Below are 26277 nucleotides of genomic sequence, written 5' to 3'. Positions count from 1 at the left end.
AATGCAGACAGAGGTGGGGAAGAAAACTGGAGAGGGTGGGATCAGAGTGTCCAGCTGACATTAAGCTACAGGGTCTGAAGGTCCATGGCAAACCTGGGTTTGTGCAGGATGGGTATTACCGTCTGTTGGGCATGTAAGAAGAGGGAAAGAACACTTACACAAGCAGGTGGCATCATCCAAAATGACATACCGTCCACAGATTTACCTAAAATCTGCCTTATTATCATCTTCCTTGAGAGATTAGAATGTAAAAGAAAGTATCAGCATGGGTATGGTTTATAGAATTTCACTGAAGATTTCCCACTAAAAGTCATACTGAGTGTCTTGGGGTAGAATAGTTTGTATTGAGTAACAGATTATTTTGCAGTGGTCGATGAGAACCAGCAATGGTACATTTCTCAATTGCTATTTCTAAATTCTGCCATTCTAAGATAAAACAGTTGAGGACATAGCAAAGATTTCTCCTTTTCTCTGCCCTCCAGGAAAATTAAATGAGTAAGGGAGCCAATAGAAAGTAAGTTCCTTGCTTGCGTGAGAAGCAGGCCCTGCTTAGCTGGGCAGGGGAAAAGAAGTGTCGGCACTAGAAGTCAAAGCCATGGCCACAGAGCAGAGGGTCTGTGGTCTGTGTAATGTTTATTCTGCGAAGATGACTCCTCCAGAATCTAACCCATCCTTTCTGCTCTCCTTAGAGCCCTGGAAGAGAGACTGGCACAGCTGAGATAGGGTTTGGGACAAGTCACTCCAGGAGCTCTACTAGCTGCCACGTCCACCCCTAGGAAAAGGATGTCTGGACCATTAGTGTACTGCCCTGGGTTAAGATGCTAGAGAATGAATGCTGCATAAATCAGTGTCATTTCCTTCTTTTAATACTTAGCTTATTTATGTTTTGAAGTGCCTGATGCTGAGTGTGCAGCACTAAAGGACCATGAGGGTGAGTTATAGAGGGAAGGGAACTCTGACTTGTTCCTAGAAGGTATTTTGTAACATGCAGCAATAGTTTGTGTTTCCAAGCAACTGGACTATCGATAGCAAGACCCCACAGGGGATGGGTAGGTGAGGAAAGACTGGAAAGAGCTGGGTCCCTGATCTCTAGCAAGATTGGGGGAAGGGGGTTGGAGCAGAGCTCAGCCTAAGCCACACCTAAAGTGTTAGGCAAGGAAACTAAGGCAGAAACCCAACAGTGTGGATTTGGGCAGCATAAAAATATCAAGAAAAAGGTACATGAGAGATCCTAGAAAGCATGACGGCCCAGAGCCAGAGCAATATTAATTGGAATCCAGGCTGTCATTTCCTATTAGTATAACCTTTCACAAATCTCTTAACTTCTCTAAGACTATTTCCTCATGTATAAAATGGGGCTAATCATGATTTTATAGGGATCTTGTGAGAATTAAACTATAGAAAGCATATAGGCTCAAAATATTATTCTGTTAGATTATAAGCTCCTTGAAAGCAAAGAATGGGTCTTAGCAGCATAGCAACTGCTACAGAGAGAAAGAGTGTTTAATAAATGTATACTAATAAGTGAAAAACAAGAACCTAATTTCAGATCCCATCTCCAGGTAAGGCTGAGGTTGCTAGTCTATAGACATTCTCTTTCTTATTACTCAAAGTAGAGTTCGTGAACATTGATATCCCCTGGGAATGTTCTAGAAATGCAGGCTGTCTGGCCCCAGCCCAGACCTGTCATTTTTGCCAGATCCCCATGTGATTCTTTTGACATTAAACTTTGAAAAGCACTGCCTATGTCAGGATGCACAGGAGGAATGAGGAGGCCTGTTTCTCCTGCTGAAAGGCATCTAGTGGCTATAGCTGGGAGCAGCTGGGGAAGGCAAAGCTGTCAAGTAGTGTCCAAACTGAATCCCTAAATTAGGACCACTGTCTGTGAGGGTTTGGGCAGATGGCCAAGCTGTTCTGCATCAGAGGAGCCAGGGCCTCAATCCATCTGTGCAGGGACGGTCTGCAGATTCCATGTGTATGTGAGCAAAGGTTGAGTTTCAGACCAGGAGCCTACTCTTGAGGCAATGCCCAGAGGTCAAAGAGGCAAAAAGTCAAGTTCAGGGGAGTCAGGTGAGAGAGAAGCTAAAACAGGCTGTGCTGCTCTAGAGAGCCAGTCCAGGGGACAAGGGGCTGGGGAGAAACAGAAAGCAGACAATTCTGCCGATACTTGCTGAGCCTCTAATGACATGTCAGAGAGAGACCTCTCTCTTTAGGAGAAGTTGCTGCCCATGCTCGTCTAACTCCCTTCAGCCTAGAGGTGGAGGTGCTAGAAAGTATAAAGCTGTGTTCAGAGTCGGCAGGGACTCAGCATCACAACACATTTGCTCCTCGTGAAGGCAGGTAGGAGGCCTACCAGAAGGTCCTCTCTCCTGCTGACATGAAGAGATGAACAGTCAAAGTGGGAAAGTAGAAATTTCAGCCACCATTTCTGAAAGTTCTGTGAAAAACAGGCTATTAAGTCCCCGAACCTTTGCTCGCAACACAACCCTGAGTATTTTTGGCCAGGAATGTGCTCCTCCTTAGGAGACAGTAACCCAAAGGACCCCAGTAACCCAGATAGCATAGTCTTAGGGGAGTAGTATGGAATACTACCATCCAAGGATGTTAGAGATGGAGGGGACCTGGTGGCTTTCAATCATTTTTTAATCCATGGAGCCCTGTCTTCCAATGTGATCTTACTCAGAACCCCAACATTTGAAATGGATATCAGCAAAGCTGTTCTTACTGAGGTGGAAGTTGGATCCCAAGGCCATTCCCTTCCCACCTCTAGTCCCCAAGGGCCTCTGAGGCCCCTAGGTGGACCCCAGTGGATTCCATGGAGCAGTTTGAGAACCACTGATACTGAGAACCAAAGATATTCCTCAAGAAGAGCAACCCCAAGGCACATAATCGTTAGATTCACCAGGGTTGAAATGAAGGAGAAAATACTAAGGGCAGCAAGAGAGAAAGGTCAGGTTAATTACAAAGGGAAGCCTATCAGACTCACAACAGATCCCTCAGCAGAAACCCTACAAGCCAGAATAGAGTGGGGGCCAATATTCAACATCCTTAAAGAAAAGAACTTTCAACCCAGAATTTCATATCCAGCCAAACTAAGCTTCACAAGTGAAGGAAAAATAAAATCTTTTATGAACAAGCAAGTACTCAGAGATTTTATTACCACCAGGCCTGCTTTACAAGAGCTTCTGAAAGAAGCATTAAACAACCAGCATTATGAACCCAGGAGGTGGAGGTTGCGGTGAGCCAAGATCACGCCATTGCACTCCAGCCTGGGTAACAAGAGCGAAACTCCGTCCCCCCAAAAAAAAGAACAAAAAAAAACCAGTATTAGCCTTTCCAAAAATATACCAAAAAGCAAAGAGCATCAACATAATGAAGAATTTACATCAACTAATGGGCAAAACAGTCAGCTAACATCAAATGGCAGTAATAAACTCACATATATTATTATTAATCCTAAATTTAAATCAACTAAATCCCCCAATCAAAAGACACAGCCAAAACCCATCGGAATGCCGCATCCAGACCCATCTCACATGCAAGGATACACAAAGACTCAAAACAAAGGGATGGAGAGCAAAAATAAATTAATAAGTAAAAAGCAGGAGTTGCAATTCTCACCTCTGATAAAATAGATTTTAAAGCAACACAGATCAAAAGAGGCAAAGAAGGTCATTACATAATGGTAAAAGGATCAATGCAACAAGAAGAGCTAACCATCCTAAATATACGCACCCAATACAGGAACACCAAGATACGTAAGACTTATAAAGAGACTTAGACTCCCACACAATAATAGTGGGAGATTTCAACATCAATATTAGATAGATCAATGAAACAGAAAATTAACAAGGATATCCAGGACTTGAACTCAGATATGGAACAAGTAAACTTAATAAACATTTATAGAAGTCTCCACTTTAAATACACAAAATATTCACTCTTATCAGTACCACATCACACCTACTCACAGGTTTAAATGAAATATTGGTTGGCTACTTATTTGTTATTTTCTTCCCTCATTTTTTCCTGTCTCCATTATTAAGCACAATTATTGGCATAAAAGAAGTTTTCAATACCCATTTTTAGACTGCATTCTAGCCAGGGCAATAAAGCAACACTCCCGTTCTCTCTTCCTCTTCCTTTTCCTCTTTCTTCCTCTCCTTCATTTTTTTTCTCTTTCTTTCTTTTTTTCCAAATAAAAAAGGAGAAGTGAGGTGTTGCCACCCATCTGCTGGGTTGAATGAGAACCTTGGCAGGCTGCCATGCCTTGAACATCTCTTGGGCCCCAGTGACTAAGCCTTATCAGGATAACGATAGGATAGAGGGGCTCAGGATGGTCACTTGTAGCTTGTAATGGTCCTAACTGAAGAGTTGACTAAGTTGAAACTATATAATCTCATCCATAAAATGGGGATACTTAAGCCAAATAATTTCTGAGATATTTTAGTTTGACTTAGTTTAGTTAAATTGTTTGATATTAAAAAAATGAGAAACATAGTATGTGTTTTCATATCCCAATTGAGAAAACTAAATTTTGTCCAGTTTACATACATTTTAGATAGAAGGAACAATCACAGCAGAGTAATTTGAGCACAGAATTTTATCATTTAAAAAAAAAAAAAAAAACAAGAAAGAAATGCACACTGACAGGGTCAACTTCCCCGAGGCACAAGGCAAAACTGCGGAAAAAAAAAAAGAGAGAGAACCACTGCTCTACACTGGTCCTAGCCTTAAACAAATGAGGAAAAGGAAGCCCATGATGACAAGGTCTTCCAGCACCTGGCACCAGCTCACCTCACTACCCCTGTGGCTCCCTGTACTTTATCTATTATGGTCTCTCCTCAGTCTTTAGAACATGACATTCATTCTTTTCTGGGCCTTTCCAGGTGCCGCTCTCTCTGCTGGAAGCACTCTCTGCTCCCCTCCATGCTTCTTTGTCTTCCCACCCCCAATTCCTGCCTGCCTGATTCCTCCATATTCTATGGATCTTAGCCTGTTTTGTCCACTGTGGCCAGCACAGTGCCTGATAAATAGTAAGTTCTGGATATCTGTCTCTTTTTTGAATGAGTGAATGAGCTCACTTACAGGAAGCTTGTTCCATGTCTTCCTAGCTAGCTCCAAGGTTCCGGAATGTTGACAGCCCCTCCATTCAGATATAGGATGGTCATAAGCAAATCCTTGTCAAGTCTGTGTTGATTCCCACTCAGAGAGTTTTGACTGGAGTACAACAGTGTTAGGTTGAAGATCTAGGTAGTGATAAGAATGTATTTAGCAAATGCGAAGTGAGACACACTCACAAAAAGTTGCTAGATCCAGGCGACCTTAACGTGGCCATTGACAGTTACTGACAGATATCTGTTTCTTTGGATGACAGTCTTCAGACATTATCTTGACCCTCTGCCAACCTGAAGGTTTGGAAATAAATAGGTCTTAAACCTGACTACTAGCTAACTGTAGTGACTATGTTTGGTGTTCCTACTAGATTGTCTTCCAAAAGTTTCACAAGGAATTATTTATAACTTCCCTGATGGCAAAATACAGCCATAAAACATGCTGTTTGGTATTTCTCAGGCATCTCGGTCATGGATGAATGAGTCACTTCCAGAAGACCCATCTGACAGAAAATAAACTAAATAAATATGAATTAATGTTATACTACATTTTTTCTGCATATGCAAGCAGCTGTAACAGCTAAGGTTAACATATTCCAAAATACGTTCAAATCATTAGTATAGGCAGTAAATGGTTAAGAAAAACTAATTATCTCTTTAGATAGTATAACTCAAACATTACTTTTACAAGCTTTGTAGAATGATTCAACTATTTAACTCGTCTCTGCTTAAGTGACTCATCATGGCAAACAGGTTTTTAATTAAAAAGGAAAATTATATTTGCATCCCTCTATGATAAGGGAGAAACTACAGACTCTATTTATATTCTCTATCTCTACCTATCTTTGGCACCAGTTACAAAGGAAAACTACCTGGAAGGATAATTTCTTCCATAATAGTCCTTTTCAACTAAATAAGACTTCGAAATTTATAATGTTCACATGCATGATTACATTTGATCCTCTCAACAGCCCTTTAAGACAGGTATGACAAGAAGTAGAATCAGTGCCATTTAATACAGGAGGATGGTAAGGCCATGAAGACTATGTGATTTGCTCATAGTTGTCCTGCTAGTAGGGGTACAGCCAAGGCCTTGAACACAAGGTTTGCGATCCCAGGTCTATGTGAATGTCATCATCATCAAGTAAATAGTGGTTAAGTCTGCCTGCTGTATCAGATCATATTGCAGAAGGACCCTGGTCTTCTAGTGCAGTGGTTCTCAAACAATACTTCTTAAAACCCTAAAGATCCATAGTGGTACATGGGAAGCCACCTCAGGGAAGGTAAGAAGACAAGATACTGGGCCACTATGCCCAACCAAGAGCTCTGTTTTTTTGTTTTGTTTGCTTTATAGTTTCAACTTTTACTATAGATTAAGGGGGTAAATGTGCAGGTTTGTTACAGGGATAAATGGTGTGATGCTGAAGTCAAGGTACAAATGACCCTGTCACCAGGTAGTGAGCATAGTACCCAACAGGTGGTTTTTAAGCCCATGCCACCCTCCCTCCCTCATCTGGTAGTCCAGAGTATCTGTTGTTCCCATCTTTATGCTTATGTGTATTCAATATTTAGCTCATACTTATAAGTGATAATATATGGTTTTTAGGATAATGGTCTCCAGGTTCATCCGTGTTCCTGCAAAGGACATGATTTTGTTCTTTTTTATGGCTGTGTAATATTCCATGGTGTATGTGTACCACATTTGCTTTATCCAATCCACTGTTGATGGGCACATAAGTTGATTCCATGTCTTTGCTATTGTGAGTAGTGTTGAACATACACATCCACATGTCTTTTTGATAGAATGAATCACTTTTCTTGGATATATACCCAGTAGTGGGACTGCTGGATCAAATGGTAGTTCTGTTTTAAGTTCTTTGAGAAACCTCTAAACTGCCTTCCACAGTGGCTGAACTAGTTTGCATTCTCACTAACAGTGTATAAGTGTTTCCTTTTCTCCACAGCCTCTCCAGCATCTGTTATTTCTTAATAATTGCCATTCTGACTTGTGTAAGATAGTATCTTGTTGTAGTCTTGATTCGCATTTCTCTGATAATTAATGATGTTGGAGCTCTGTTTTTATATGTCTTACATACTGACATTTCAGGGTTGATGTTTCAAGTAAAATTTCTTTGGAAGAAGGTATTCCACTTTTTAAAAAAGTTTGAAGCACCAATACACTAATCCAAACTTCTCATTTTACAGATTGGAAATGATTTCTAAATGTCAACTAATTTGTCCATATTCATACCCCACTAAGACTAGAAACCAAACAGTTCTCTTTATCCCTAGTTAACTACCCTGTGGTTGGGATAAAGTTATGTCTCACAGTACAGTGTTTTGTCTATATCCATAGTTCTCAAACTTCAGTGTGTATCAAGATTACTTGGAGGGCTTGGCACAGATTTCTGAGTCCCAACCCAGAGTTTCTGAGTCAATAGGGCTGTGGTGGGCCCCTATTCATTTCATTCCTAACTAATTTTAGATGATGCTGATGTTGCAGGACTGAAGACCACGCTCTGAAAACCAGTGGTCTACTGGATACCAAACAACTGAGTTGACTAGCTAATTGTGCATTTCATCAATTTTATTTTATTCTGGAAAAAAATGGTGAAGGAAAATCCCTCCTTCAGAGTTTATAAACCCATTGCTTTAACCATGCCACCACATATTCATTAACATCTTGCATTGATGTCTGACACATCCAAGATCCTAAACCTTCCATGCCGCATGTAGGGTTTATGTTCCAGACACATCCCCTTGTCCAACCTCTGAGTTTACCCGCAGCTCCATCTCAATGGCTGACATCTCTTTGTGTCTTTGTCTAGGACTTTCTTCAGCTCACAAGAGTTTGCTCGGTCCACAAAGGGGTGGGAAAAAGGGATAGATGCCCTTAATTCTCAGGGGCATCTTTCAAAGAATGAGGAATAACAGGGGCATCTTTCAAACAATAAGAATATGTGAACAAACAATCTAGCTTCTCTATCCCATGGTGGCACAATTTTGAAGCTTCTTCCTTCAGTGTCCTTACAGCATCCCTAGTGAGATGGAGCCCCAGTTTCCCACAGCAGAAACTTACTCATGAACACATTTTTAAAATTAACATTTCTCCCCTCTCTCTCCACTTCTTCTACTTCCTGATTTATGCTTCCTGGGATCACTTCCTAAATAAACTACCTACATCCCAAGTTCTTGAATTAGGGTCAGCTTTGGAGGCAACAAAAACTAGGCCACTATATCTCAAAGTTCTTCACCAAATTCATGGAAGCAGCACATGCTCTTCATCAACTCTCAGTTCCATGACCTGGGGTTTTATTCACGGGTCTTTGGACTGGCTAACCCAAGTTGGGTGTATTCAATGAGTGTCAATAAATAAAGAATACAGATTGTTGCTGGCTTAACAACAGCAGAAATACAGATATTGAGTCATGTGTAGATACTCATAATTCATCAATTGTATGCTTAAGTAGTCACTCTTCAGAAAGAGGCTCAAGTTCACAAGTATCAGATCTATGAAGGATACCAGCTTTAAAAACTGGCATTATGCATATTTTTCAGGGCACCACTGTGAAAAGCATCTGCCAACTTCGAAATGTAGAAAGTTTGCTTTTGTGCTATCAAAGCAAGATTAACCTTCAGCAAATATGTACATTTGAGGAGTGGAGTTTCGGCAGTGATGCCATCAACATTTGTCAAACTGCAGAGCAAATCTCAAAGTGAAAAACCCATCTGAAAAACAATTAAACTATCCTCAAATTGAAGACAAATAATGCAAATAGATCCTTTTGGTTAAAACAAATTAAATTATCAAACTTCCTCCTAAATAATAGAACTAATTCATGTAGTTCATTCTATGTGGTGATGTCTTAGTATTTTTCTTATTTTAAGAAAATAGGTTTTTTAATACACAAGAAAAATTCTGGAGGTGATGGATATGTTTAGTACTTTGGTTGTGGTGATAGTATTATAGGGTATGCAGATGTCCAAACTCATAAAGATGTACACATTAAATATATACAATTGTTTGCATATCAACACACTAATAGCAAAAGCCATAAAGAAAAATGATGGAAAGATCTGACCACAACAAAAAACTTAGGAGTGACAAGAATAAGCTAAACATAAGCAATAAACTTGGAAGGTACACATAATAAGCTGCCCATAATTACAATGTACAACTTGATAAATTCTGACATATGTATACATCCATGAAACTATCATGCTGGCTTACTTTTAAAAAGTAAGTTTTACCGAGTTTTAAGTCTATTATCACTTTTAATTGAAAATTTCTGGAATGACCCATTAATTACTATCTTTATATAGTGATTCATCAGGGGCTGAAAGCTCTTTACATTATTCTGTATTTGAAATGCTACACGCATATACTGAAAGTGCATATGTGCAAAATAACTGGTTGGCACAACTCTGCAGAACTTAGGCGGCAAATCTGGTGAATAATAATAAAAGCTACCACTTATTGGGCATCTCTCCTTGCCAGGCTCCATTACGTAGGTCTTTAGATACATCATTTGTTACCCTCGTAACAACCATATGAGGTGTGTATTACTAATTCTATTTTACAAGTGAACAAGACTTTGAGACAGTAAATAATTTAGACACATTTACATAGCAAGAACATTGCAGAGCTGAGAACTAGATTTGTTCCATGATAATATTTCCCAAACAATTAATTATTGTATTCATTCAACAAATATGCTCCAGGCCTTATGTTAGATGTTAGACATAATGCAGCGAAGGTGGTTGACAAACTTTCCAACAACAGTGACTTTACAGCCAGTGATGAAAAGAGTCATTAAAACATAATCACACTAATAATTGAATTCAAGCGTTATGAATGCTATGAGAAGAAGTACAAGGAGCTGTAAGAACATGCACTGGAAATCTGACTTAGCTTCAGGACAGGCAGTTAGAGGAGGTATTTATGAGGAAGTAATGTTCAAGCTGAGACTTGACAAATGAGTGCTTCTATAGGTTTTTAAGGCTTAGTGTGGTGGTTCATGCTTTTAATCTCAACAGTTGGCGAGGCTGAAGCAGTAGAATTGTTTGAGACTAGGAGTTCAAGACCAGCCCGGGCAACACAGAGACCTTGTCTCTACAGAAAAAAATCTAAAAATTATCTAGGTATGGTGGTGTGACCCTGTAGTCCCAACTACTTGAGAGGCTGCGCTGGGAGGATTTCTTCAGTCCAGGAGGTCAAGGCTGCAGTGAGCTATGATTGCTCCACTGTACTCCAGCCTGGGCAACACAGGGAGACCAAGAAAGAAAGAAAAGAAAAGAAGGAAAGAAAGACAGAGAGAGAGAGAAAAGAAAAGAATGAAAACAGGCAGCAATGTAAACAATCCTTTTAAAAAAATACATCATATATATGTTTTTAAGTAGAGGGAAGTGACATGATCAGATTTGCAAGACTAATTATGGGAAAGCCATTTGGACACTGGGGAGAAGTGAAGGGGGAAAATTGCTAACTACGAGTTCAGCTCTCTGGCAGGTTTGGAACCAGGATCCACAGGCCTGTGTAGCACAAGGATATTTATTTTCCAAATACTCAAATATATCCAATAATCTTTCTACTCCATTGTTTTCCTGGCAATCTCCCTCTCAGAACCCTCCAATTCTCCTGCTCCAGTTGGGGTGATTGCTCTCTAGGTCTACTGCACAACTATCATAATGGGATTTCCTTCACTACTTTTGTGTTGGAGGCTTCAAATGTCAGTATGTAGAGGTGTTTACTCTTGAGAAAAAGCCTCCAGTCTCCTACCTGCTGGGGAGGGCAGCATATGTCTAGTTGCTATTTGGTAGTAGGGTCTTTCTGTGACAAGGTCTGAGAAGGAAGGCTGAGGATCTCACTGTTCATTACTCAAATTTTCCCACAATCTGCATGTTTCAGGCTCCTGCCATAAATTCAACTCCACCTCATCCCTACATGTGTGGTGTCCCTGCGTCTGTCTGGGCTGTCTCTGGTTCACTTTCTCCAGAGAACTTGTCTTCTGTCACCAGTAGAGGGTAGCTACTTAGCCACAGACAGGGGAAGAGGTCCTTCAGCTCTAATAGCTCCTAACAAACATATAAGCAATCCCTGCACCTCGCTTACCTTCCATGCTATTGGTACCACTTTAAGTCCTGTGTCCTCTATGAGCTCTCACATAGTAACCTCTTCTACTCAAAATCATGTTTCTCTCCTCTACTAATTTTCCACCTTCCAAAAATTTTTTTCTGAAATTTCCCATTTGCTGATGACTCCTTTCCAATTCTCTGTCTTTTTGGATGTATACCACAGCCCACACCTACCCCACCCCACGCCTACCCTACCCCACCACACACATATACATTTAGTGAGGTTTCAGTAGGAAGAGGAGATAAACTGCCATGTTTAACTGGAAATCTCTTATCTTATAGTCTCATATATCTATATACATGTGGCACTACGAGATATATAAAATTATTATGATAATAATAATATATTAAGAATAATGGTAATCAACCCTAAATGCCCCTTTCTACCATTTATTGGTATATTCATAAGAAGAGGAAGACCTAGCAGGGATCTCTCTCTTTCCTCATGTGAACAGAAGAAAGACGATGTGAGGACATAGTAAGGAGACAGCCATCTGTAAGTCAGGAAGAAAGCCTTGCTCAAACATCAATCCTGATGGCACCTTGATCTGGATCACTTTCTACTATTTATAGCCAGTCTGTGGTATTTTGTTATGGTAGACCTAGCAGAAGAATACACCTCCCCTACTTTTCTTGATACATCCTTTTTAAGTTAAAATGATGAAGCCAGGAAGCCATATGATGGTGCTACTCTCCTCATCATTGCTGACAACAATTAAGCCCAATTGACTGCAGAAGCAGGGCCTTTGGCTACTGTTATGACCCCAAATCTGATTTCTAACCTAGAGGAACATATATTATAATGACTAGTCCTCCCTCAGAATGGAGCCTCTGATGATCTATAAGAGCAGATGAAGAATGGGTGAACAATGATGGAGCACTTTACTTTCTGCGATCCCACAATGATATTCACCCTTGTGTAACTGGTCTTTTCCAAACCACGCTTTCTCAATCTCAGTACTATTGAAATTTAGTACTGAGATTGTTGGGGGCATCCTGTGCATTGCAGGATGGTTAGCAGCATCCCTGGCCTCCATCCACTAATTATACCACAAATGTTATAGAACATCTAAAACAAAGTTTTTATTTATTTATGCCAGTAGCACCCCTTCCCTAGTCATGACAATTCAAAATGTCTCCAGACATAGCCAGATGTCCCCAGGGGGACAAAATTACCCTAGTTAAGCACCACTGTTTTATGCTTTTAGTGGTTCTAGACTACAGTTATTAAAACCTGTCAACCTCTGACAACCTTCTGTATCAAAAATAAGTGATAATGAAAAGTAATATTGTATTTCCCCCTCAAATATAAACATTAGGACAGGAACTTGTGAAGAAAATAAATTATTGTGATACCAGCAGGAAATCTATTTCTTGGGAGATATTATGTATCCATATTTTGGGTTGCACAAAGCTGTTTTCTCTGGAGATACAAACATAGATACAGATGTAGATATAGACACAGGTGTATGTATTAGGACGTTCTTGCTTTGCTATAAAGAGATGCCTGAGACTGGGTAGTTTATAAAGAATAGAGGTTGAATTGGCTTACAGTGATGCAGGTTTTACAGGAATCATGGTGCCAGCATCTGCTTGGCTTCCAGGGAAGCCTCAGGAAGCTTCCAAACACAGCAGAAGGCAAATGGGGAGCAGGTACCTCACATGGTGAAAGCAGGAACAAGTGAGAAAGAGTGCGGGGCAAGTGCCACCCACTTTTAAATAACCAGATCTCAAGAGAACTCACTATGGCAAAGACAACACCAAGTCATGAGGGATCCACCCCCATGACCCAAACACCTTCCACCAGGGTCCACCTCCAGCACTGGGGATTACAATTAAACATGAGATTTGGGTAAGGATAAATATCCAAACTATATCAGCATAGGTATCTCCACATATGTAACAGTCACATGAATTTTCACGTATATATACTCATGAAACCAACAGCATAATCAAGATATAGAACATTTAAAAGCAAATTTTTATTTATTTACTTATTTTTAGAGACAGGATCTCACTATGTAGCCCTGGTTGGGTTCAAACTCCTGGGCTCAAAGGATCCTCCTCATCTCCTCAAGTACTGAGACTATAGATGCCTACCACTGTGTTGGGCCTTTTTAAATTTAAAGTTTTAAGGGAAGCACAAAGTTTTTTAGTTTCGGAGAAAGTCATGTAATGTACATGGGGGATATTCATGAGTTATCCCATGAACATACAAAAATAAATGCCACTTAGCCCCCTTTTTAAATTTAAACAGCTATAGGAACGTGCATTCTTGATTTTTTTAATGTACAATTAAGGTATTATTGATTGTAGCAACCCTGTTGTGCTATCAAATAGCAGGTCTTAGTCATTCTTTTTAAGTATGATGGAACACTTTACTTTCTGCTATCCCAGCATGATAGTCACCCTTTTGTAACTGGTCTTTTCTAAACCAGGCTTTGTCAATTTCATCATCCCCATACCTCCCCTCAGCACATCTGAAGCCCATCTGAAGGATGGTTGCCAGAGGCTGGGAAGGGTAGTGGGGGACTGAGGGGAGGTGGGGATGGTTGAACTCTCCTGAGTTCAATTGTTTTCATTTTTAGACCCCACAAATAAGTGAGAACATGCAACGTTTGCCTTTCTGTTCCTGGCTTCTTTCGCTTAACATAATGATCTTCGGTTTCATCCATGTTGCTACAAATGACTGAACCGCATTATTTTATGGCTAAATAGTACTCCATTGTGTGTGTGTGTGTGTGTGTATATATATATGTGTATATATATATAAATTATATACATATCACATTTTATATATATACATATATATAAATGATATACATATCACATTTTATATATATACATATATAAATGATATACATATCACATTTTATATATATACATATATAAATGATATACATATCAGATTTTATATATATACATATATATAAATGATATACATATCACATTTTCTTTATCCATTCATCTGCTGATGGACACTTAGGTTGCTTCCAAATCTTAGCTATTTTAAACAGTGCTGCAGTAAACCTAAGAGTGCACATATCTCCTCAACATACTGATTTCCTTTCTTTTGAGTATATACCCAGCAGTGGAATTGGTAGATCATATGGTAACTTAATTTTTAGTTTTTCAAGGAACCTTCAAACTGTTCTCCATAGTGGTTTTACTTATTTACATTCTCACCAACAGTGGGCAAGGGTTCCGGTTTCTCCACATCCTCGCCACTATTTGTTATTGCCTGTCTTTTGGGAATAATCAATTTTAACAGGGTGAGATGATTGTAGCTTAGACTTGCATTTCTCTGATGATCAATGATATTGAGCACCTTTTATATACCTGTTTGCCATTTGTATGTCTTCTTTCAAGAAATGTCTATTCAGATCTTTTGCCCATTTTTATCAGATTATTAGAATTGTTTCTATAGAGTCATTTGAGCTCCTTATATATTCTGATATTAATCCTTTGTCAGACAGGTAGTTTACAAATATCTTTGCCCATTCTGCGGGTTATCATTTCACTTTGTTGACTGTATTCTTGTTGCGGAAAAGCTTTGTAACTTGATATGATCCCATTTGTCTGTTTTTGCTTTGCTTGCCTGTGCTTGTGGGTTACTGCTCAAGAAAGCATTGCCCAGTCCAGTAACCTGGAGATTTTCCCCAACATTTTCTTGTAGTAGTTTCATAGTTTGAGAGTTAGTGCTCAACTGCATATTGTTTAAAAGATATCAGGGATCTGCTACCCAACTTCAAACTATACTACAGGGCTACCAAAACAGCATGGTACTGGTACAAAAACAGACACATAGACCAATGGAACAGAATAGAGAGCTCAGAAATAAGGCCGCACACTGAGAAATACCTGTTCTATAACAAAGCTGACAATAACCAACAGTGGGGAAAGACTGCCTATTCAATAAATGGTGCTGGGAAAACTGTCTAGGCATATGCAGAAGATTGAAACCGGACCCCTTTCTAATATCGCATATAAAAACTAACTCAAGATGGATTAAAAACTTAAATGTAAAACCCAAAACTATAAAAACGCTGGAAGACAACCTAGGCAATACTATTCTGGACATAGGCACAGGCAAAGATTTCACAATGAAGACACCAAAAGCAATTGCAACAAAAACAAAAATTGAACTTCTGCACAGCAAAAGAAACTATCAACAGAGTAAATAGATGACCTATGGAATGGGAGAAAATATTTTCAAACTATGCATCTGACAAAGGTTTAATATCCAGCATATATAAAGAACTTTAACAAATTTACAACCAAAAAAAAAACCATTAAAAAGTGGGCAAATGATAAGCACAGACTTCTCAAAAAAAGACATACATGTGGCCAACAAACATAAAAAAAAAAGCACAACATCACTGATCATCAAATCAAAACCACAGTGAGAAATCGTCTCACACCAGTCTGATTGGCTGTTATTAAAAAGTCAAAAATAGATGCTGGCAAGGTTACAGAGAGAAAGGAACACTTATGCAGGGTTGGTAGGGGTGTAAATTAGTTCAACCATTGTGGAAGACAGTGTGGCAATTCCTTAAAGACCTAAAAACAGAAATACCATTCAACCCAGCAATCCCATTACTGGGTATAGAAGCAAAGGAACATAATCATCCTATTATAAAAACATAGGCATGCATATGTTCATTACAGCACTATTCACAATGACAAAGACATGGAATCAACCTAAATTACCAACAATGGTAGACTGGTTAAATGAAATGTGGTACACATATACCCATAGAATACTATACAACCATAACAAAGAATAAGGTTTTCTGTTCCTGCATTAGTTTGCCATGTTCCTTTGCAGGGACATGGACGGAGCTGGAGGCCATTATCCTTGGCAAACCAAATATCACATGTTCTCACTTATAAGTGAGGGCTAAATTATGAGAACACATATACACATAGAGCAGAACAACACACACTGGGACCTATCAGAGGGTGGAGGGTGGGAAGAAGGAAAGGATGAGGAAAAATAACTAATGGGTACTAGGGTTGGTACCTGGGTGATGGAATAACCTGTTCAACAAATCCCTATATACAAGTTTACCCATAAAACAAACCTGCACATGTGCTCCTGAACTTAAAATTTAAATTTTAGAAAATCAATGATGTATGTCAATTCAGATGTCACAATAACACAGAAGTTTTATTATGCATGTGTAACTTATTTGTCGGTACTACTTTCTGGCATTCTCACAGTATGCCTGGCTTACTTTCTAGAAAGAATTACCATTTATTCATTTATCCAAACATTTGCTAAATATCTCTGAACACCTTTTACATGTCAGGCTCTGTGCTAGGCACTGGTGGTATAATGGTGAAGCAGACAGACATGGTCTACACCCTTACAGAGCTAAGAGATGAGCTGGAAAGATCAATACAGAATGAGTTCATTTCAAGGGTAAGGAGAGCTACAAAGGGGAGGTCAAGTGCATTCTGAAAGCTGTGGTCACTCTAGTGGCTGCCCATGTTCCCTCAGCATTCACCAGGCAAGCCAAGAGCTTCTTCCTGCAACACTTAGTCCTGAGTGACGACCTCTCTGGCCTGCAGTGGGTAGGGACATGGTTAGCCCCTGTAGGCTATTGGGGCCAAGGAATCAATGCCCTCAGGAGCATCCTCAACCAATGATAAATGAGAATTAACCACCTAGCTTCCTCAGCCTCTGGGTGGGACAATTCTGAGCATGTTCTTTGCTGTCTCCCAGGGTTCTCAGTAAAACCAAGCCCCAGTTACCCATCTCCCAGTAACTTGTTTGTTAACATATCCTCAATTGGATTTTCCTCCCACAGCTTTCTAAGACTACCTCCCTAATAAACTACCTGCACTCAAATCCCCATATAAGGGTGTTTCTTGGGGAACCCAACTGGAGCATATATAACAAGGGGACCTGACCTAGACCTGGGTGGGCCTGGATCTTGGAGGACCTTATCGGCCATGTCAGAAACTCTTTCCTAAGAGATCTGTGGGAAGCCATTATGATCTTAAACAAGGGAATAGGTCTGTGGAAGAATGTGGAGAAAGGACTGAATGCAGAGTGACTAGGTAGGAAGCTATTTCATCAGTCAAGTCAGGGAAGATGGAACCTGTACTAGGGAGGAGGCAGTGAAGAGAGAGCCTGACATAGTGGCTAGCTCATAGAAGCTGCTCAACAAATATTATCATCCAAAATACTTATGGATGAAAATTAATGACTGGGTTAAATCTACTGTAGAATGTGTTCCAACTCCAGCTGTGGCCAGTGGAATCTGTCAGTAGACTAACAAACTTGAAGCTTGATTAGATCTGGAGGTGAGGAAAATTAAAGAGTCTAGAATGGGCCAGGAGTGGTGGCTCATGCTTGTAATCCCAGCACTTTGGGAGACTGAGGCAGGTGGATCGCTTGAAGTCTAGAGTTCAAGACCAGCCTGGCCAACATGGTGAAACCCCATCACTACTAAAAATACAAATTGGGTGTGGTAGCACACCATTAAAATCCCAGCTACTTGGGAGGCTAAGGCAGAAGTATCACTTGAACCAGGGAGGTAGAGGTTACAGTGAATCAAGGTGGTGCAAGTGCACTCCAGCCTAGGTGACAGAGCAAGATTACATCTCAAAAAAAAAAAAAAAATAATAAGAGTCTACAACAATTCCCAATCTTCAGAGGGGCAAATTGGAAGGAGTGGAAGATAATGAGTTTGGGGCATGGTGTGGCTGTGAGCCATCTACTGATGCTGAGTGTGTGTGTGTGTGTGTGTGTGTGCGCGCGTGCGCGCGCGCACAGGCCTGGAGTTGGGTCAGAGATGCATATTTGGGTCCCATCAAATATGACACTAACCAAGTGGAGAAAGCCCTGTCTGGCTGCATGGGAAATGCAGCACAGAAGAGTTCCACATTCCCCTATTTTCCAGCATTCTCACATAATAGTTAAAAGGCTACAAGGAAGAACTAACATTTATTGAAAACCTATTATGTGCCAGGAATTAGACCCGCTAATCTTCAGAACAGCCCTGAGAAGTATGCGATATCACATCCATTCTATAGTTCAGGAAATTGAGATACAGAAAGGTAGAGTAACTCGTCCAAGGTCACACAACCAGTAAGCAGCTTCAGAACCCTGAACTGACTCCAAATTTCATGTTCTTAAACAAAATAAGCATCAACAAAGTATGGTTCTGAAAAGTATTATCTGTCAGTCTCACCAGATGCCTCAATGGGTACTTCCTAAAGTCAGGGGCATTCGATAGAAGAAGGATTTTTCAACTTCGGGGTCAAAGACTATTCTTCTCTGCATTACCCCTTTCAATTGTTCATGGCTTCACTTGGACAGCTTCCTATCCAAGCAGTCCTTGTGCTGGTGACCCTATCGTGTAAGTCACCTTGTGCTGGTGACCCTAGCTGAAGTCTCTCAATTTCTGTCTCAGTAAATTTGCCTTTCTAGACATTTCATTCACATGGATAAGAATGTGTCTTCTGGCAATGGTTTCTTAGCTAGCGTGCTGTATATAGGGTAAAAGAGTATGTCCTCAAAACCATATGAAGTGTGTAGGTAGTAATTCACAACCTTATTATTCCCTTATTTGAAAACACAGCACACTACCTTGAGTTTCCTAATATTGGCAGATATTCCTGAAAATGTCCTTTTATTTTTCTTTCCACAAACAAATACAGTTCTTAAAGTATGGAAGTTAGAATGTATACTGCCTTATTCTATGTGAGGCAGTATTTCTCCACATGTTCTCTGGTGTTGTGGTAATGGTAGTTTCATAGACTACTTTCTGGTGTGGAGGTGGGCATCTCACCTGAGTCATAGAAGACTCCAGAGATTAGGCAAGCTGACACTTGAGTCAAAAAGATGAGGTCATTCTTTTCACCAGTCACTGCGATCTTGCAAAGGGCAGAGTCTGAGACATGTATCTTGGACCAGAAACTGGAACCAGTGAGTGGCCCTTAGGCAAAAGAAAGATTGAAAATCTGGTCAGGGGACTTTATCCTGGAACCTGACCCTGTCCTGCCCATTCCCACCCTCCTTCACACTTGCCAGAGTGAAAGTCTGTCATCATCACAGAGCCTGTAATCCTCCGCATGGCTGAGGACCCACCATGATCCATCCCTACTTGCTTCTCCAGCCTCTTGTCTCACCCCTCTCATATCCCTGGGAACCTATTATCCAACTATGGTAATCTCTTCTGCTCCATTAGAAACTCATCTTCATTTTTACCTCTAGGCCTTTGTATTTGCAATGCCCTCTGTCCCAGGCCCTCCCACTCAATGAGTCCTGCTCATTGTCAAGTTCCTGCTCATTGTCAAGTTTTAATTTAGACCTCAATTCCTCTGGAAATTTTTCTCAAGACTGGATTAGGTTCTCCATAGCACCTTGCTTTTACCCCTTTTCTGGAAAATATCCAACTGTCTTATAATTGCAGAATAACTTGATTGCTCCACACTTCCCCTAGAATGCTCCTTCAGGCAGAGATAGAATCTGTCCAACATCTGACCTCATGAGTTACGTCAAGCTACAACTGTCCAGTGATGTTGCTCCCAAATTCCTGATCCATAGAAACTGTGAGATAATAAATTATTATTGTCTTCAATTGCTAAAATTTGTAATTTGTTGTGCAATAATAGACAACTAATACACTAACAAAACTAATTAGTTTAAAACAACAACCCATGCCTGTAATCCCAGCACTTTGGAAGACAGAGGCGGGAGGATCACTTGAGCCTAGGAGTTCAAGATGAGCCTCAGCAACACAGTGAGACCTGGTCTCTACAAAAAATTTTTATAAATAAATAAATAAACCACTACTTTATTGCAGTTCATAGATCCTGTAGGTTAGTAACTGGTGATCTCTTGCTCCTGTGGCTTCAGCTGAGATTAACTCAACAATACTTAGCTGATGGATGGGCCAACTGGGACAGTTCAAGACGACTTTGCTCACATGTCTGGCACTTTGTGGGTTATAAGGTGGGGTCAGCTAGAATGGTGGACCACAGTACCTATACTTGGCCTCTCCAGCATGCTTGTCTCACAGGAGATGGACTTCTTACATGGCAGCTGGCTTCTTCTGGGTATCCCAAAAGAACCAGGAGGAAGCTGCATGACTGTTTATAACCTAGCCTAGAAGTAACACAGACCATTTCCATACTCTCTCGCTTAAAGCAGTCATAAGACCACCCAGATTCCAGGAGAACAGAGATGCCACCTCTTGAAGAGAGAAGTGTCAAAGAAAGAGAAACATTTATTGATTGATTGATTGAGACAGAGTTTCACTCTTGTTGCCCAGGATGGAGTAAATGGTGCAATATTGGCTCTCTGCAACCTCTGCCTCCCAGATCCAAGCAATTCTCCTGCTTCAGCATCCCAAGTAGCTGGGATTAAAGGCATGCACCACTAACACCCAGCTAATTTTTTATTTTTAGTAGAGATGGGGTTTCACCATGTTGGTCAGGCTGGTCTCAAACTCCTGACCTCAGGTGATCCACCTGCTACCTCCCAAAGTACTGGGATTACAGGCGTGAGCCACCATGTCCAGGCTGAAACATTTTTTAAAAATTAACTTTGTTAAAATACAATTTATATATAATAAAATATACCCATTTTAAATGTGTAGTTCAATGGCTTTTAACAAATGCATACACCATTGTAACCACCACCATAATCAAGATATAGAGCATTTCCTTAATCCCGAAAGTTCTCTCCTGCCCCACTTGCAGTCAATCCCACACCCCAGCACCTCAGCTCAAGGACATCACTGATCTGCTTCCAGGCTTTTCTAGGATTTCATATGATACGGCGTATTGTTTTTCACACTTGGCTTCTTCACTTAATTCTTTTGAGACTCATCCAGGTTACTGCATATATCAATAGTTCATTCCCCCACACCCTTTTTTTTTTCACTCTCAAGTGCTGGCAACATTCCTTTTTTTATTAAGTAGTAGTATAAATAAAGCAGCTATGAACATTCATTTTCATTTCTCTTGAATAAGTATCTAACAGTGGGGTTGCTGGGTCATATAGTGTATGTTTAACCTTATAAGAGACTGCTAAACTGTTTTCTAAAATGGTTGTACCATTTTGTTTTTCCACCAGGAATATATGAAAGTTCCAGTTACTCCACATCCTTGGCAACACATGGTATTGTCAGTCTTTTTAGGTTTTTAGCCATTCTAATGGGTGTGTAGTGGTAACTCACTGTGGTATCAATTTGTATTTCCCTGATAACTAACATTATTGAGCATCTTTTTCTGTGCTAATTGGCCATGAATATATCTGCTTTTCTGGAGCATCTATGCAAATCTTTTGGCATTTGTAATTAGTTGAGTTTTTTCTTATTATTGAGCTTCAGGAATTATTTACAAATTCTAGATTGCAGTCTTCTGGTATATGTATTGAAAATATTTTCTTCCAGACTGTGGCTTGTCTTTTCATCTTCTTAAAATTAAAGAGCAGGTTGGGTATGGTGGTTCAGGCTTATGATTCCAGCACTTTGGAAGGCCAAAGCAGGAGAATCGCCTCAGGCCAGGAGTTTGAGACCATCCTGGACAACATGACAAAACCTCATCTCTACAAAAAATAAAATAATAAAAAAATTAGCCAAGCATGGTGGCACATGCCTGTGGTTCGAGCCACTTAGTAGGCTGCGGTAGGAGGAGCACTTGAGCTCGAGAGTTTAAGGCTGCAGAGTGAGCCCATTTCATACTGCTGCATTCCAGCCTGGGTAACAGAGCAAGACCCTGACTCAAAAAACAAACAAACCAAAGGAAAAAAAAACCCTCAAGAGCAGATGTTTTAAATTTAAATTTGATGAAGTTCAAGGTTTTTTTTCTTTTTTGAATCATGCTTTTTGTGTTCTATATAAGATTTTCCTGATGCAAAGTCAAAAAGATTTTTTGTCTTATTCTAAAAGTTTTATAGTTTTCACCTTTATGATTTATTTTGAGTTACTTTTTTACATGGACTTTGGTCAGAGTGAAGGTTCATTTTTTTCCCAAATAGATATCCAACAGTTACAGTAGAATTTGTTGAAAAGATTATCCTTTGCTTATTGAGTTACTTTGATACTTTTGTCTGAAGCAATTAATCATGAATGTATAAGTATATTTCTTGATTTTTGTTGTTATATTCTATTGGTCTATATGTTTGTCCTTCTGTGTTCATATTTTAAAACTATGGCAATTCATTGTTGCTAAATGTTCTTGTGATGTCACATGCTAAACCCCTCAGACGTAATTCATATCATATAGCCTAGCTTCCTGAGATAAGAAACCCTGGCTCCAGCTTACTGTCCTGGACTCCTCTTATATCTAAGAAAACAAAGAGTTCATAAGAGTAATTTCAAAAATTAATTAGGCAGAGGAAGTAAGGAGGAAAAAAAAGAGATGTGATATCTTTTTGCCAGAATTCTGGTTATTCAAGTTAAACTTCTTTGGAGAGATAAAGAAAAAAAGTGAACTGCAGGGATACGCCTCTGGCTTCAAGTGAAAAAAATGTGACTCTTATAAAGTGAGACACCATCCCATTTTATAATATTGCAATGTGACAATGGATGTTGGGTTAAAACAATCTCCTTCTTAAAGGTAGCATATACTTTTTTCCTCTCAAGTGAATATTTCAGTTCATGATTATTTATTTTTGCAAAGCCATCCATTTAATTGTTTCAAATTTGTGAGGAACAAAGTTTTTGGATAAGAAGTTGTAGCACAGCTTTTCTATGTCTCAAAAGTAACTGCTGTAGGTAAAATGTCTGATTTACTAAAGTTTGAACTGGTTTGGAAAGGCAGTAAGTTCATTTCTAGTTCAGGTCTTTAGAAATTATTGTAAGATTTAATAAGACCCTGCAGTTGTTTTTGTTTAGCAATTGTTCATATCAAACAGGTTCTTTGTGGTTTTGCCAAAAACAGACAGTATATTTGGCTTTTTCTACCGTAGACACTTTCCTACATCAAATTCTACATCAATTCAACATGGCAAGGCTGACAGAAAATCAAGGTCAAATGAGGAAATTCGACAAATGGTTTTTATCTGGCTTCACACTGACCACCAACTGGGAGACACCGTAAGAAAAACTGTGCAGGATATAAATGATAGGATAAAAGTACATTTTTTACTATGGGTCCAGGCTCTCATAAAAGAAGCAGGCCTAAGATTTATAGGAAATGATGTGGGAATGAATTCAAAGTGCTGAAGAATCACAAATTGCTTTTTTACTTAACTAAAAAAATCACCATGCTTTAAAAATCCTCCACTAGTAGCTTTTTCTCCTGAATTTGCACTCTTAATAATTTTCTCTTATAATCCCATCTGATGTTGTTATTTTAGGGAAAACCAGGTTAACAGAAGAACCTTTATCAGATGTGCGGATCATAGCAAATTCCTGGCACTTAGTAAACACAACACTGATAGAATAAAGGGAGGTTTACATGAGGCGGAACAAGTAAATTATCTCTAATAATAATGGATAATTTGTGTATGACATTTTACTGATGAGAAAAACTCCTTTAACCAAAAGATGCTCAATATTTTTGTTAGCTGCTTCATTTCCATTACTTTAAGTTAATACGTTATTAATATAACAGCATGAATAAAAAATATGATAATCCATTTTTTAAAAAACAAACTTAACGGTGCAAAACAGGTGACTTACGAAGGGAGCAGGGAAGCTTAAAGGAGCCTCATATCTGTCTTCCTGAGACAAAAGGATAAATAATTGACTGAGATGTAAATACCAGGACATAGACGCTCCTAGGATGTAAAAGAAAATTTTCCGTTCAGAGCCAATGTCAAAGTACAAAAAAAAAAAGTCTTGAGGCAGCTAATGAGAAAGAATACAGGAGAGCAAAGAGTAACTTTAAAGGCTGTAGATATAGGATTTCCTTTTTCTTCCTCCGAGAAGAGAACTGCAAAAAACGTAGAGTGGGAAATACTGGACTTAAATTCCTTTCTTAAGGTTTAGGAACAAAAAAGTAAAGCGAGAAGGAAAATAGGATCAAGGACTTGTACAGCAGGAAGTTGTCCCATAAGCATTTAGTCCAGGGATCTGCCATTCTTTTTAAGAGCTAAAACCAAGAATTCGTGTACAAAAGTGGAAAGACAAGAAGCGCGATGGCTCCCGCCTGTAATCCCAGCACTTTGTGCAGCCGAGGCGGGCAGATCACCTGAGGTCAGGAGTTCGAAACCAGACTGACCAACAGGGAGAAATCCCGTCTCTACTAAAAATACAAAAAATTAGCCGGGCATGGCGGCGGATGCCTGTAACCTCACCTACTCGGGAGGCCGAGGCAGGACAATCGCTTGAACCCGGGAGGCGGAGGTTGCTGTGAGCCGAGATTGCACCACTGCACTCCAGCCTGGATAACAAGAGCGAAACTCCGTCGAAAAGAAAAGAGGCAGAAAGAGAGGAAAAGAGAGGGAAAGAAAAGGAAAGGAAGGAAGGAAGGAATTTGAAAGGAAGGAGGGAAGGAAGGAAGGAAGGAGACGGAAGAGGAAAGGGAGCGAGAAAGAAAAGAAAGAAAAAGAAGAAAGAAGAGAAGCCGCTGCAGCGGAAGAAGCGGAGAGGAGCGGGGCGTGGCAGAGGCACGCAGAAGCCGCACGAGACGCCCGTGTCCCATCCTAATGCCCCTAGCTATGCGGAAACCACCACCGAGTCCAGACGTCTCACTTTACACCGAAGATACAGACGCTGAGAACCAAATGACCTGCTCACGGTCACAGCACAAAGCCTGTGGGTCCAGTGTCTACAGTAACCAACTTCCGGGTTTGCGACTAAAGGGAGCCAATGAGCGAGAGAGCGTTTAATCAGACGAGCTGGCTGAGGGTAGATGGAAATCCCGCCCGGACCACCGCGGCTACCAAAGCTCTTCCGTGTGCCGCCACCAGATGGCGCGCTGGGCCCGCCGTTCGCGGCTACGCAAGGGCGGGTGGGGAGGGAGTGAAGAGGACTTCGGTTGCCTTGGAAATGCAGGGCGGGGCAGCGACTGCAGTGCAGCGGGCGGGCCTGGTAGGCGGGCTGAACTGGAGTGCAGGCTATCGGCCTACGGCCCCGGGTATCCGCCCCCGGAAGCTGTGGAAGGGATATAAGGAGACTGGCTGGCCTCCTTTCTTGGCCCCTGACGCCTTCCAGTCTGACACTGAAGACTTTATAAATGTCCCCGCCCCCTCCCTCCAAGGGCCTTTCCTCGCGGCCTGGGCTTGCGCCACTTCGAGATCTTCCTGGGGGTCGCGCCCTTCTGGTCTCGTCCACGAAGCGTCGTTCTTGAGCGTTAGGAGCTGCTGGAAAGGGTTCTGACAGACCCACCCCTCTTCACCCAGGAGGTGAGAAGGAGGGCAGGCCTTCTTAATCTGCTCAGAGTGTTAAGTCATCGCTCACCACCTTGGGTAGAAGCCCTGGATACATTGCTTGCCCTCTCGGAAGGCAGGCTCTGAATTTGATTCAGGTTTGTCACCTTCACGGTTCCCTCACACAGCCCCTACCACGCGGCAGACGCGGAGTAGACTAAGAATGCCTTCCATTCTTATGAGGCTTTATCACTTAGTTTTCACAAAGCGTCGGGAGCCTCATAATGGCCCGGACAGATGGAGGAGGAAACAGCTCAGAGGTTCAGAGACTTGGCCGAGGTTATACAACGCTGTGCAGGGCTGGGACTAGGCTCGGTCTAGCTTCTCTCAGGGCCCCTCTCATCAAATTCCCAGTCTAGTGAATGCTTTCTGAGTAAGGACCTCACATATTCTTGTTTCCTTCTCCATACCAGCTCTTCCCCTGTAGGTACTTCATATGCACTGTGTTACTGATGTCTTTTATCCTCATATCCCAATTCATAGATTGGTTTCAACTTCTTGCTCTAGATACAACATTCTTCTAAAGATAACAGTTGGTTTCTTTTATGAATTTTTTTTGAGCGGGGGGGACAGAGTCTCTCTGTTGCCCAGGCTGGAGTGCAGTCGTGTGATCTCAGCTTACTGCCCCGTCGGTTCAAGCGATTCTCCTGCCTCAGCCTCCTGAGTAGTACCTAGGATCAGAGGCGCCAC

General features: G+C 40.7%; 2 protein-coding genes across 19 annotated transcripts in view; one reads left to right on the top strand and one right to left on the bottom strand.

The window, feature by feature from the left end:
- Window positions 1–7690: 7690 nt before the first annotated feature.
- On the bottom strand, window positions 7691–26056 carry LOC144577913 (uncharacterized). Its single transcript, XM_078339134.1, has 5 exons — window positions 25974–26056; window positions 24911–25550; window positions 23897–23994; window positions 19052–19198; window positions 7691–10370 (listed from the first exon to the last, which is right to left on the bottom strand). The coding sequence occupies exons 1-3, from the start codon at window positions 26054–26056 to the stop codon at window positions 23914–23916; spliced, it is 804 nt and encodes a 267-aa protein (XP_078195260.1). The 3' UTR covers window positions 7691–10370; window positions 19052–19198; window positions 23897–23913.
- CCDC83 (coiled-coil domain containing 83) overlaps window positions 25354–26277 on the top strand; it is a 74576-nt gene continuing 73652 nt past the window's right edge. For 8 of the 18 annotated variants that reach the window (XM_054241395.2, XM_078340104.1, XM_054241392.2 and 5 more), the window contains exon 1: window positions 25354–25563. The gene's annotated coding sequence lies outside the window, so the exon portion shown is untranslated. Of the gene's footprint in view, window positions 25686–25843; window positions 26011–26277 lie in introns of those variants that run through there. The other 10 variants (XM_035264092.3, XM_054241390.2, XM_054241389.2 and 7 more) reach the window with 3 other exon arrangements.

The sequence above is a fragment of the Callithrix jacchus genome, chromosome 10, assembly GCF_049354715.1.
Source record: "Callithrix jacchus isolate 240 chromosome 10, calJac240_pri, whole genome shotgun sequence".
In the NCBI taxonomy this organism is placed as follows: domain Eukaryota; kingdom Metazoa; phylum Chordata; class Mammalia; order Primates; family Cebidae; genus Callithrix; species Callithrix jacchus.
Note: the sequence above shows the minus strand (reverse complement) of the source record. Positions and strands in the feature narration are given on the sequence as shown.

What these genes read in the sequence shown, in the direction of transcription:
- LOC144577913 (XM_078339134.1), bottom strand. Translation starts at nt 26,056, where the DNA reads ATGAGGATAAAAGACATCAGTAACACAGTGCATATGAAGTACCTACAG. An exon ending in GGAGAAGGAAACAAGAATAT is followed by an intron (nt 25,551 to 25,973) that starts GTGAGGTCCTTA and finishes TCCTGGGTGAAG; the next exon opens with AGGGGTGGGTCTGTCAGAAC. An exon ending in GTCTGTATCTTCGGTGTAAA is followed by an intron (nt 23,995 to 24,910) that starts GTGAGACGTCTG and finishes TTTACATCCTAG; the next exon opens with GAGCGTCTATGTCCTGGTAT.